Source organism: Myotis yumanensis, unplaced genomic scaffold (genome assembly GCF_028538775.1).
Source record: "Myotis yumanensis isolate MYYU_CA2020_CCGP unplaced genomic scaffold, mMyoYum1.0.hap1 SCAF_2, whole genome shotgun sequence".
NCBI lineage: Eukaryota > Metazoa > Chordata > Mammalia > Chiroptera > Vespertilionidae > Myotis > Myotis yumanensis.
In genome coordinates, this window is record NW_027223753.1 from 23488431 (window position 1) to 23502518 (window position 14088).

At 35.2% G+C, this 14088-nt stretch overlaps 1 protein-coding gene across 2 annotated transcripts in view; it reads left to right on the top strand.

Moving 5' to 3' along the window:
* AGO3 (argonaute RISC catalytic component 3) overlaps positions 1-14088 on the top strand; it is a 113984-nt gene extending 99896 nt beyond the window's left edge. For both annotated transcript variants that reach the window (XM_070404725.1, XM_070404726.1), the window contains exon 19: positions 120-14088. In XM_070404725.1, coding sequence (XP_070260826.1) covers positions 120-228 — 109 coding nt within the window. In that variant the 3' untranslated portion in view covers positions 229-14088. The remainder of the gene's footprint in view (positions 1-119) is intronic.

The window sequence follows — 14088 nt, forward strand, 5'->3', positions numbered from 1 at the left end:
ATTATACCAGCCTCTATTCCTAAAAATATTTGTGAAATTTTCTACAACAAATAATAGTGTTCAGGATTATTACATCAGGATAGGGTTTGTTTGTGTGTTCATTGCCAATTCTCTTACAGTGCTGAAGGAAGTCACGTTTCAGGACAGAGCAATGGGCGAGATCCGCAAGCTCTTGCCAAGGCTGTACAGATTCACCAAGATACCTTACGCACAATGTACTTTGCTTAAAAAGTCCGAGAATATTCTCTGAGATGAACAATTGAAAGATGAATTGACATACACCGTATGTTTCCAGTGGAGTCCATTGAGTGGGGATGCCTCCAGCCATACAGAAACCAACACTGTGGGGACCAGGGTCTGATTTTTATGTTGATACAAGGAAGATTGTTTACTTTATCAAGGGACACAGCACCATTATGCAATATGAAACCAGCCAACTGCTTTTTTTGTGCGGTCTCCTATAGGAAGTATCGCCATTGTTTTGTTTTTTCACTTTCTTGTAGTGTAACCCTTTTAATGCCTTTACCTCAAGTTGCTTGGCAGCACAACTATCTTTGCAAAAAAAAAAAAAAAGGAAAAGAAAGAAAGAAAAGGTGAATAATGGTTTTAAAAAAACACACCTACATGAATAATCAGTGATTGTTCACAATTATGTGTGCAACAAAATTAATGTGTATTCGTGTATTCTTGTAAAGTATCTGTGTATACTTTAAGTGTATACATGTATACTTCATATGCATATATATCTGGATCTGCATTGATAATAGATATATATGTTCTTTGTATATATTTTATAGTTCATTCCATTGGGAAATTTCTTTCCCTTTTATTATCCTCTCACCACCACTTTTATTTCTTGCTCCACCTCCCTTGCCTCATCATCTACATTTTTTTTCCTTAATGCTACCAGTGATACTCAAATGTTCATGTATCTGGTTCATTTGAATATGAAGCATGGCAAACTAGACTTTTATTTTTATTTTGCACACCTACTCCTGTCTCTTGATTCATACACAATTCTGAGTCCTCAACTCTTGATATTGCTTTCTTAAGAAGCAAAATTATTGTGTGTGTGTGTGTGTGTGTGTGTGTGTGTGTGTGTGTGTGTTTATGAGAGTCTGTGTCTGTCCCCTCCTGCTCTGAACTTATATTTGCCATTTGTGCAATGTATACATAAGCAGTAGCAACCTAAACTGTTCTTTCTTCTCTAGTGAGTTTGTTAAAGCTGCTATAAATATAAAACCCTGTCAGAAGTTATAACTCTTTCTATGAGTGATAAGTATTCTCCTTCTGTTTCTATGGGTTATACATGGAAATTTTTGAAGCTTTTACAAAGAGTAAATATTTTAAATGATTGAAACTCTGTAGGGTGAGGCCTCTGAAATTGGATGGAGAAAAAGAAGGGGTTGAGGTTTTTTAAAAAATATTTTTTTTTGCTATTTTACTTGCTGCCTCTCATACATTAATGTGATTTCCATATATATATTTTTATATATATATGTGTGTGTGTATATATATATATAAACATATATGTATGTATTTTGAAGCATAGCTTCCTTTTCTTTTATATTTATTAGAATAGTGCTTTAATAATTATAGAACTGTATTGGCAACATCTTTTATAGAAATATAATCATGTTTATTTTAAGAACTGACAATTTGTTTTTGCTATCTTTTAGTGCAATAAGCAGTTTTAAAGGAAAGCTGTTTGACATCTTTACCACAGATAGTGGGAGAAGCAGGCACATACATGATTTTAAAAGAGCAAAGTAATACAGCCTTAATTTCAGAAGGAAAGTTTTGTAATTTTCGAGTCTAAAACATGTCTTTAAAAATCATAATGAAAATGAAGGAAATTAATATCCTAAATGAATCTGACCTTAAATATTAAAAATAAAATTGAACTTTAATTAAGAAATGGTCATGAATAGATTAGGATTTAGAAGGTATTTAAATTCTTTGGAGATAAATCATGTTTATTGAAGAATCATACTGCTTAGGTGCCCATTTTCATTTATTAAAATGAATCAGGAAAATGTGATACTTTTTTTAAAACTTTGCTATTTTTTCACGTCTAACTTTCCTTTTAAAATTAGGGTTATGGTAACAAAGGAAGTTAGGGCTTGGATTATTTTAAAAGAGTTAAATCACTGAAATGTGGGGGAAAGTTTTGCAAAACTTTTGTTTTATTGATTTCACTTTAAGATATTAAAAAGTACCATTAAGCTGTCAAAACCAAGTTCACCAGTAACATTGGTTTCAGGGGAGCTTTGCACTTTGTAACACATGAAATCTGCATTTTAATTTTTTTTGCACTGGTTTAGAGTATAAATATTGCAGATTGTTTTCAATGGGCATTGTTGTTAACCTTTCAAAATTCCATCTGTTTATGAAAACGAATGGATTAGCTCTATAGTTTCTCCCTTACCTGTAATCTACTTTTAATTGCCAATTTACTGTATTTTGAGCCTAAAATCTGAGCCCATGTCCTCCAATAGCTATGAAATCTTCTGTCCCTCTACCAGAAAACTAAGAAAGTACTGTATTTTGTATGTTTATTATATTGAAGTGTCTGAAATGCAATTTACAACACTGTTTCAAAGCTCTTTACACGAGGTAATATTTGTATAGTATATACATTTTTTCTCCCAACCCTCCCTGCTCTCCTCTAAAAAATTCCTATAAAGCAAGGTGTTTGGGGGTTTTTACATTGAAATTTTACTAAATATAGTAGTCAAGAACATGGGCAAGAGAAGAAAATAGTGTTTTTAGATGGTAAAAACTTGATTGTTGTGTGCTTGCTCGGTATGAGAAAACATCTTCATTTATCAATGGGAGTTACACAGATTCATGTGGGAAACTTTAGGGCCCAGGGAAGAACTGTGTTCTATTCCTATTTCCTGCTTTACCTAATTTTCAGTTACTTAATTTCACTTGCACTAGAGTGAAGCCCATAATTTAAATCTATTTGGAAGGACTTTTATAAAGGGAAAAAATAATTTTAAATATAAACCTTTACCTTTGAAGTGAGTTCTTTTTTAGGGTTTCTTACAGTTTCAACATTAATAGTTTAAGGTTGGTTAACTTGAAAAAGTATGTATAGTATATTTTTACTTTGCTTACTATACTTACTAACAAATTAGTATGTCAAACTTAATTACAAGAAACCTTGTACTTAAGAGTTTTAAGATAGAAGACTAAGAGACAAATAACTTTTTGATTTTTGTTTTAATTATTGCATTTCTGGTGTAGAATTCCTGATCTTTTTCATTTTTTGAAGAAGGTTGTTCAAATTTAATGGCCATGAAACTGAACAGTGACCTTTCTGTTCCTGCCCTTGCTCACTAACTATATGATGAATGCTGTTTTCTGTGATGTAGGAGTGACTTCAAAATGTCAGTGCCAGCAGCTGGTATAATTGATTTTCATGTGAAGAAAAGTTGGGAGTTTAATTATACTCTGGATAGCAAATGAGTCTGTGTAAATTGCTGTTACATGTTATTATATTACAGTAGCAAGTTACTGGCATTGAGGACCATACATTTATAATACTGTAGCTGCTATATTTATTTAGGTAGAGTCTGACAGTTACTGCACTAAACAGTAAGGAGATGAGCAAGTTTCAAGGCTAGTGTTAGACCCCCTCCCCCACTCTCTTTTTTTTTTTTTTTTCTAAATAAGATTAAGAACATGAAATATCATGATAACAAAGGGTGCTGCCATTTTAGTTTCAATTTAATATCAGGACACTACTTTTTTAATTTATCTTTATTTGTTGAAAGTATTACAGATGTCTCCTTTTTTCCCCATTGATCCCCTCTTGCCGAAACATGGATTTTTACTTTAGCATTTTGGAAAAAGGGTACCTCAACCTCCTCAGTACTGGTTTTGGCATATTTTCACAGAAATAAAGATGCCCTTTATTTTTTTCTTAATACTTTACCTTTTAACAAAAGGTTTCTCAGAAAAAAAAATTTTCTTCTATGGAAAGCTTCCTATTTGTAACCTATTAATTTATTTAAGAGCGTCTAGAAGGGATTCTAGTAGGAATGTACTGGGTGTTCTGGAAGGCACATGATAAAGATTCATCTCTTCCTTCTAGCTTAGGGACTCCTGACCTTCTACTAGTAAAGTCCTATACTAGTTTTCCAAACTAGGTTCTCTGATGACCCACCACTGCCTAATGTTTACTTTTATATTTATCCTAAAATGGATTTTAGTATCTAGACATCATGACAGACCTAAGGTATGTCTAGGGAAATAAAAGCCAGGTTGTCATTAAGTAGAAGTGACTGACAGAGGATCTGGGTGTTTAAAGAAAAGGTGAACACTCAGAGTGGCAGTAATAGATCTGAAGTAATTAGATGGATTATAAGCTAGGAATTAGAGACTGTCATTCAAGGAATGTGGTGAGTTTCACATGCTGACATGAATTTACCAGGGGTGATGATTTTTATGAAAGCAATGAAGCCAGCCACTTGGATTTAGCAAGAATATTTTGTAGTCTTGCTATGTCAAACTTGATAGTAATGTTTTGCCAAGAAATTTAACACAGCTCTGCATAATTTTTATTCAGTATCATAAAACCGGAGTTAAATATTTGCTTAACTCATCATCTTAGATGTTTCCCTATTGAATACTTTTTAAAGACAGTTTGCCTGAACAGTAACTTGCTACTTAAATTACCTTTTATGAGTTATCAGTCAGGATTCATTGGCCCAGCATCTTTATTTTGGCTTTTTATCCCTATGAAGTTTTAATCCTTTTCATTCTTTTTGAGAATTCATGGTTGTTTTAAAGCTACAATCATAATAGCTGGGAGACTATATCAAGTGAGGCCTTCCTAAGTGGCAGTCTAACCTTGACTCTAGACTCTGTCTTTATTTTCCTGTTTCCCTCCCATTTAATCATATAAAGCACTTTTGTGATTCTATAGGAGTCAACAGGTAAGCCAAGAAAAATTGGTAAAATCAGTACTACAAAATGTGAAAGTCAGAATTTTCTCCAAAAAAATCTTGTTGCTTATACTAAGAAAATTCTTGATCAGTGGCACTGTTAGAAATTATACTGTGATTAGTGAAACCTAAGCTGACTCCCAGGAAGAATAACATCTCCCCTCCTCCTCCTCTTTGTCATATATCTATAAATACCACAAAGGAAAAATATTTTTACATTTTCCTACTTTTAAAAACGGTACATTTCAGTTTACAAGTTCCCATGTCAGTTAAAATAATTTCTTTTTAACTAAGATATTATTGTCAAGGCTTGTACTAATATCTACTACTAGTTGAATTTTATTTTTATTTACCCATCAAAGATAGTACTCTAGATTTTTACATTGTTGATTAAGCCTCAAGAATCTTTTGCTCTTAAGGTATGTAAGTTAAAGGTTCTAATTGAATTAAAGATAGATAATAAATATAATATGGATGATTGAGATTTACCAATGAGAAACCTGTTGAAATATCAGATAACAAACAGTGTGACAAAATTAAAATCCTATCTAATCATATACCCAGCCATTGGTCTTTCTTCCTTTCTGTAATCAATGTCTGAAGTATCCAAAATTTAATGTTGTATCTAGGGTAAAACAAAGGTATTCTTTGGGGTGAACACTGTATTAAATTTTTCAATCATTTTTTTTAAAGCAAGGCGGTTCTTAGAAAGTGCCTTTTCAGAAGATGGTGCTATAGATTTTTATTTTTCAACTAGCATGAGGCTAAAACTTTTAAAAATAAATATTTTAGAACTCCAAGAGTGTGACAATTTCATATAAATGTTATATGTTGTCCTGAATCTGGTCCAAGGGAATGAAGTAAAATGTTTATTCAGTAAAGTATCTAGGTAAATGCTCACCAAATATATTTTGTAAGTTTGAAAACAAACTTTAAATGCTTTTATTTCTCAGCTGTGTTGAAGGTAATCTGTAAGGCACATAAAACAGCAAATCTGCTTAACTTTTTAACAAGAATATGGGTGAAGTAGCAAGTGCCCAAAGGGAAAGGAATTACATGTCATAGGCTATATTTCCTTTTTCCCCCCAGCATAGACTGACCCTTTTGTAAATATCTATTGGCCACCATTTCTAAATATTTTTTATTAAAGAAGACTGCTTATAAAGGGACAGCCAAGTCATGGAAATCATTATAAGAGAAAAAGTAAAATGATCATGTCTCTATATTTAGGGAAGTTTTCTGTTTTAGGAATCAAGATTAAGTTACTCTCTTTTTTCTAGCATGGGGGAACTAAGAAAAATGATGGCAGTGCATCTAAAAGGGTATAATCAGTTCATTAGATATAGAATGTGCAAAAGTGGGCTTTGGGGGAAATAAGTAAAAGGAAGGATAATAGCGGGACCATTCACACTTATTAGAAATTTGGTAATCTACCAGAAAGCAATTTTCCCCCAGACTAGGAACAGTAAACAGCAGTAAATGATCCCTAACCAGTTCTTGCTCATGAATTTGGTGAGCATTTCTCCAAAAAGGAGTAGACTGAAAACAAAAAAAACACCTCAGTAACCTTCAATGCTGCATTATGTAATAATGATAGTAAAATTATATTGTTTGTTTGGAGTGTTCTGTCTGTTTGCAAATATGCATGCACATTAAACTTCTTCATTTTTATAATGTCTTAATAGCAATTATGAGTTTATTTTTTTAATATTAATTATTCTAATGTTTATATTTATTGGCAATTTGTGTGCAACTTTCATATTTTGCTTAGATGTTAAGGTATTTTATTTTTATAAATATGTCTAGCTTTTCTTCTTCCTTTGTAATATTATTAGCAAAGATTAAGATGGAATGTTAATATACCAACCAAACTACTAATTCTATAAAGTCTAGAATTTGGATTTTTACCAATAAACCATTAACACTATTTTCTAACTTAGAATTATTCAATGTTGTTTATATAATGGGCATTAAAGACTGTCTTTAGACAGATTTCTAAATGTGGAGGGGAAGTGGGGCCTTTCTATAAGTTAGATGTCTTTCCCTTAAGTAGCAAACTAACACTAACAGATTGGATTTACTTGATCTGATCGGCAGTTTTGGAGCAACTTGTCAAATAAACGAGTGTTGTATTTCTTTAACTTCAGCTGCATTGAAACTGCTTAAAATGGTCATATCATCCAGCATTAGGATTATGATACCATTTTTATAGGCCAGAAGTCATTGATAAGTGACTTTGAAATGGGATTCTCTCCTCCCTTCCCCCCTCCCCGCCCCCCATTATATTATTTGGAAACTTTGCTACCCTGATCTTTTCCCTAGCATGCTTTAGGTATATTCAACACTAAACATCAAAGAAGAAACAGAGTTTAAGTGGCTAGGTTGAGCTAGGGATAAACACTAATTAATGTAGTATTTCAGTTCATTAAAAATTTGAAAATAGCCTGACCGGTTTGGCTCAGTGGATAGAGCGTCGGCCTGCGGACTGAAGGGTCCCGGGTTCAATTTCCAGTCAAGGGCATGTACCTTGGTTGCGGGCACATCCCCAGTGCGGGGTGTGCAGGAGGCAGCTGATCGATGTTTCTAACTCTCTATCCCTCTCCCTTCCTCTCTGTAAAAAAATCAATAAAATAGATTTTTTTTAAAAATTAAAAATAATTTATGGATGAATTAATTGAAAAGCAGGTAAAATATTTCCACTGTATTTTTTTAAATATATTTTTATTGATTTCAAAAAAGAAGGGAGAGGGAGAGAGAGAAACATCAGTGATGAGAGAGAATCATGGATTGGCTGCCTCCTATGATCTCACTGAGGATCCAGCCCACAACGCTGGTATGTGCCCTGACTGGGTATCAAACTGTTCAAAGGTTGACACTCAGCCACTGAGCCACACCGGCCAGGCTCCATAGTATTTTTACACTGTGATTTTGCTTGGAAGCCTTTTTTTTTTTATAAGAGATTAGAAGATAAACATTACCCCATCCTCAGGGCTTAGTGTATGGCATTTTGATGAACTATATAGCCTATTCTTCTACTGAGAGGGGGTAAGTGAGAAAGTTTCAAGTAATTATAATTTGGAAAACGTTATTTTTATATTACGTAAAATTTTATAATTTAAAGTGAGTCAGCCTGAGGTTTCATATACACATTTGCCATGTTTCTTTTTGCATTTTCTATACTAGTCTGAGCTACTTCCTTCACCCCCACTCCCACAGTTGAAGATTGGCACTCTGATTATAGCAGTTTGTTGCTACTAAATAAAAGCTAAATATGTTTCAAGCAGTCAGAAAATACTTTATTATTAAAAGACTTCATTATGCCCCCCTCTTAATATTTACTGTGCTTGTAATTTTAATAGTTTTATTCATTATGTTTCAGCATTGCCCGAGGTTGGCAGGCATATAATTGTAGACCAACATTTTTAAGGCAGCCTGAGTAGAATAGTTCTTTTTTTTTTCCTTCTGAAAGCTTATGGGAACCTCATACATAGAGCTTATTTTGCTCTTTTAACTGTTGGGCTCCATAAATGAAGGTACCTGGCATCCGTAGTGAGTAACTGTGGTGAAGTACTGGGTGACTTGTTCGTGTTTGCAGTCTATTTCCTCAGAAAGGAATATTTGTGCATTAAGTAATAGTTTATCCCCAGAAAGAACGGTCATGAACAGTCTTATATGAGTAGAAAACAGATGGGAGTGTTGGTCATTAGAACTCTGTGGGGGGTTTTTCATTTCCAAAAATTGTCTGCACCTCTATAATTTTATGTTTTCAGCTTAAGAGGCTGTGCCAGAGAGGGAGATTAGTATTTAATGCCTAAATCTTTCCATCTTTATATTTTATGGCTTTAGTTGGAAGGACAGACAAACAGAGAAGTCCTTTAATTTGGCCCTTTAATAACATTTTTAGAACCAAAGAAGGAAAGACTCCACAAAGATGTTGTAGGTGTGACTATATTCTATATATATAAAAGGCTAATATGCAGTGTGCCCTTGGGAGTTCAGCCGGGAGACCAGGAGTTCACTCGCTCACTATGTCATGTGCTGACCACCAGGGGGTGGTGCAGAACATGGTGGGCGACCAGCAGTGGTGGCCGGGCACTGAGGGAGCAAGGGAAGGAGGAGGCAGGGAACCTGATTGGCCCTGAACGCAGGCCAGGCCTAGGGACCCTACCCGTGCATGAATTTCATGCACTTGGCCTCTAGTCTTTATTATAAGAACCTATGGAAGCAGGAGGTCTTTGTAAAGAACTAATGGGATTGTGCTAGGATCCTTGCATAGACACCTTACAATTGTTTAGTATTTGTGTAGTTCTCAAACCACATTGTAAAAGTTGTTATTTGAACCTACAGAAGAGACCTAAGAGTGAATGCCTCTGTAACCTGTTTACTTCATGTTGCCTCAGATGTAAAACTGCATCTACCCTCGTTAAATTTGAGATGTCTCACAGTTGCTTCTGAATTATAATAAAGAAATTAAATGAAGTATTTATCCTTAACTAGAGCCAGGACATTGCTATCAACATGGCCTTTCCAGACAAGGTGGTCTTTCCTGTAACAAAAATGCTTTGGATGAAAGGTTTAGGAAAAACACTGGTAGGCTGTAGAAGGAGGAATTTTGTCTCACGTACACAGCCCAACCAGGTTAATGGATTCAGTTTGGTCCCAGGCCAGGGAGCATAACAAGAGGAAGCTTTGGTTTTAGGTAGCAATAGATTGGCTCTCCCATGGTAATTCATTGCAAATATCTCCCTGTTTGACAGAAAGTGATTGATCTCAGAGTATTGATGATGACCCTGCAAGTGTGCATCTGCTCTTTTTCTTTCTTTTTTTTCTTTAATATATTTTTATTGATTTTTAGAGATAGAGGAAGGAAGAAAGAAATAGCGATCTCCTGCCTCCCACATATCCCCTACTGGGGCTCGAGCCTGCAACCCTGGCATGTGACCTGACCAGGAATAGAACAGACAACCTTTCTGTGCACAGGACAACACCCACCCAGTTGCGCTGCACCAACTAGGACGTGTATGCTCTTTTTCTAAATCAAAAGCCAGGAATAGCAAGCACTAACTGAAACGTTTCATAGTTTGTCTCTCTTAGATTCTTTAAAAGTTTTACGGGAGCTTTCTTATTTCTTAGCCCAGGGTACAACCCCTTTCTCCTCTTTAAAAAAAGAAAGAAAAGAAAAGGTATTTAAAGGCAGTTTATATAGGATTCTACTATGAGAAAATAATAAATTTTAATTGGGGAAGGAGGATTACATGCCACAAGTTACAGCTTGATTGCAAGACTGAGCACTTTTTTATGTTTGGGTTCTAAAGTTTTTCCTTTGACATATCATTCTTTTATTTACTTGAGGGCCATTCTGTTTTGTAAGGTAATCAGCGTTTTATGCCATTTATGAATTGTGCAGTTCCCACCCCCCACCACCACACACACACTGTTAATAAAGGGAAGGATAAAACAAAAAGGTATCATAAGAATCATTGGAATGTAACTTTAGTTAATATAGATTGAAAGAAACCTGAACTTGGTTAAGTGGGAATTAAGATTGAAGTGTTAATGCTGCAGGAATGATCTCTAGCCATAGAATGTTTTGCTAGTGATAGAGTGATTGTGTGGACAGAATATATATATAAAATATGATGTGATAGGAAAGTGATAAAATTATTCTTGGAAGTAATATTTCAACTTGCAACAGAGATTAAGGAAAATTTAATATAGCTTCTGGTTTTAATGAATTAAACTTTAACTTAAACTTTAAAAGGTTTGTGACTTCTATTCTGATACATATTTTCTTAAATATGTAAAAAATCTGAATGGACACTTAAATTTTTTTTTAATCCTAACCCAAGGATATGTTTTTATTAATTTTTTAGAGAAGAGGGAGAGAAACATCGATATGAGAGAGAAACATCGATCAGTTGCTCCCCCCACCCTAAACACACCCAACCGGGGATCAAATCCACAACCCAGGTGTGTGCTGTGATCAGGAATTGAACCTCCAACTGTTTGGTGTATGGAACGGCACTCCAACCAACTGAGCCACCTGGCCAGGACAACAATTAGGCTAGTCTTTCCTCTTAATTTACATATTGATTTATTCAGACTTCAGTTAAATAGATCTTTCACATATCCCTCTTGGTGTGTGCAAAATTCTATATTATAAAAGTTTTAACTCATTTTCTAGTCAAACCTGAGGTGTAAAGAAGAAGGCATTTAAAGTGTTTTCAAATTGCAGGAACTTCTAAAAGATCACAACTGGAAAAAGACTGTTGAGAACTTGTTGCTTTGAGAATTTAGAAAGAGCTCTAAAACTGGAGCCAGAGACTTGGAGTTTAGTCAGCGCTCTGCCACTGATTTGCTCTGTGTCATTAGGCAGTTTCCTTACTCTCTCTGTCCAGTTTCTCCTTGTGAACTGGTAGTGATCATAACCGCGCTCACCTACCTCACACAGTTGCTGTAAGACTAGGGTGTTTGTGACTATGCTTTAATTCTCCAAAGGAAAAGCTGATCAGAAGTTTCAAGATAATATAATCCTATTGTATGAGGGTTCATTTACAGTTTGCCTCTATGAGAGTATCTTTAATTACCATAGATCAGTGGTCGGCAAACTCATTAGTCAACAGAACCAAATATCAACAGTACGACAATTGAAATTTCTTTTGAGAGCCAAATTTTTTAAACTTAAACTATATAGGGTAGGTACATTGTTATTAACTTAACTAGGGTACTCCTAAGCTGGCCTTTGCTAAAAACGTCCTCAATCTGATTGAAGTACGTTCGCTGAGGTCGACCCCTTCCAACTCTCCCATCCACACTCGTCTTGTATACTTGTTTCGTCTATCTCCTTTCATTCATCTTTTCTATATGTCCAAACCATCTCAACATACCTTTCTCAATCCTTGACACTACATCTTCTTTCACTCCACAACGTTCCCTAAAATTAATAAAGTTTCAATCGCACTGTACGTGCGTGCCCGCACGTGGTATTTTGTGGAAGAGCCACACTCAAGGGGCCAGAGAGCCGCATGTGGCTCGCGAGCCTCGGTTTGCCGACCACTGCCATAGATCATCAAACAGGTAAAACATGGGCCTTATCATGGTATGCTTATCCTGTTGTTTTCTCCCCTGCCAGATACTTAGCACACAGGCTGAGTTTTCTTTACAGTAATCCTTGGCAAAAGTGTAACTTCAAAAACCAAACTCCTTGTAGTGGTACTATGGCAGCTGCAATTATATTTTGAGGTAGGTTAATGTGGTGAAACCATTAAATAATCAGAAATTAACTTTGCCTTTTCCCTCAGGCATTTTTGCTGCATATTGCCATCAGGGGCTGCTGTACAACCACATAGTCATCCCTTTGTTTCTGGGCAAATTTTTGGTACCTTGCTTTTGAGTAGGGGGTTAGGTTTTAAGAAGGAAAGTCTGCTTATTTCACTCATCACTTTGCAGAATTGAACCTTGCTGTCCAATCACAATGTATCTGTAAAAGTTGAAAAAATAGTGAAAGTTTTTTTTTCCCATTTTAGTTCAATTCTAAACTTCTGCAGGTGTTCTTAGGCAGCCTGTTGTGTCTGACCCAGTTATCCTCATGGATCAGGGCAGAGCCTTACATTTTGATAGGCTTACCCATTTCCAGGGGGATGTCTTGTTTCTAGGAAATAGCAAAGGTTATATAAGCAATTCCTTGTTGCAACAAACCAGTTTTTTGTTTTTGGTTTTGTTTAAGAAAAAAAAATGCATTTTAGGTACACAGGGTATGGAAACAGTAAACATTTATTTTTTTATCTCTATAGATGCTGGCATCCCCTTGTTGCAGGCAGTTGGTGGTGTCTGTCTTAGTTTTATAGAATAATGGAACTGCAAGTACTGGAAGTAAACAGTTGGGGAGATTCATACTTGGAAAATAATAAACAAAAAATCCATCTTGTTTAGTGAGACAGCTAAGAACATGGATGTATCAGGAATACTTTTAAATGATTTTTGCTGTAACTTGTAGCTTTAATGTCTCTCTTCGGTTACAGAGAGACCCATAAAAGTATTACTGTATCTTGTGAATAAAGATCATTCTTGTGGGCTAGTATATGGATGTATTGCTAGGCTGTGGAAAGCAGTGGGGTGTGTGTGTGTGTGTGTGTGTGTGTGTGTGTGTGTGTAAATATTCTATGTTTATAACACTATGTATTATATAAGTTTATATAGAAAAAAATGTTTCTTTAGTGTTTGGGGGACTAAAGCTGTAATATAACCATTCCAGTGTAATCTGACTACTCACTCTAGAGAACATTTCTATTGCACACAAATGCACACCCCTAAAGCATTGCTAACTGCTCCCACTGTAGATAACTGCTGCTTTTTTTAAAACCCAGGTAATGGAGGAGGAAATAGTACCCTTTTCTGAAAATAAAATGTAAATATAGGACATGTGGGGGGTGGGGCCCCCTGCAGATTCCTGCAGATGGACAAATAGCCTTTCAAATTTTCCTTTTTAACCATCTTGACCGTGTGTGCCTATTTGTATTGCAGATGTGAACTATTTTTGGGGGTCGATATGAGTATGTTTTGAAACTGAATTATTACATAAAATCAGAGTAACTTCTTTTTCCATCCTCCTTTTTCACACTAACTGTTCTTGCCAAATATGTCTACTGATACCAAGTTTCAGCGTGGTTAAATGATGGGATTCTCCAACCTCCTTCATCTTCCCTACCCTGTCTTACACCTGGCCTGGCCTTATATATTTTGTTGGCTTTTCATAAGTAAGAACAGTTTACTGTAGTAATATAAAGACTTCAGAGTTTCAAAATGTTTATAATTCCTTTGTTAATATTTGGTTATGCAGAAGCATCAGTTAAAACAATGGAATGAGTCTGAGTTTGTAATATGCTATAGGACCAGATAAGATCTTGAATGATACTAAACTTGACTAGCACATTTATTAAAAGGGAATATGGTGGGGGTGGGAGCAAGCTATGACATATGTATGTAATCACTGTATAATTAGAAACACCAAATGCTGAATCTTATCACTGTGCACTTGGGGGCCAGGCTTTGGATTTGATTGTTATTTTAATTCCTTGAAGACTATATGTAATTATGATGAGCAGAAGGCAAATAAAGTTTTTAAACAAAAGTA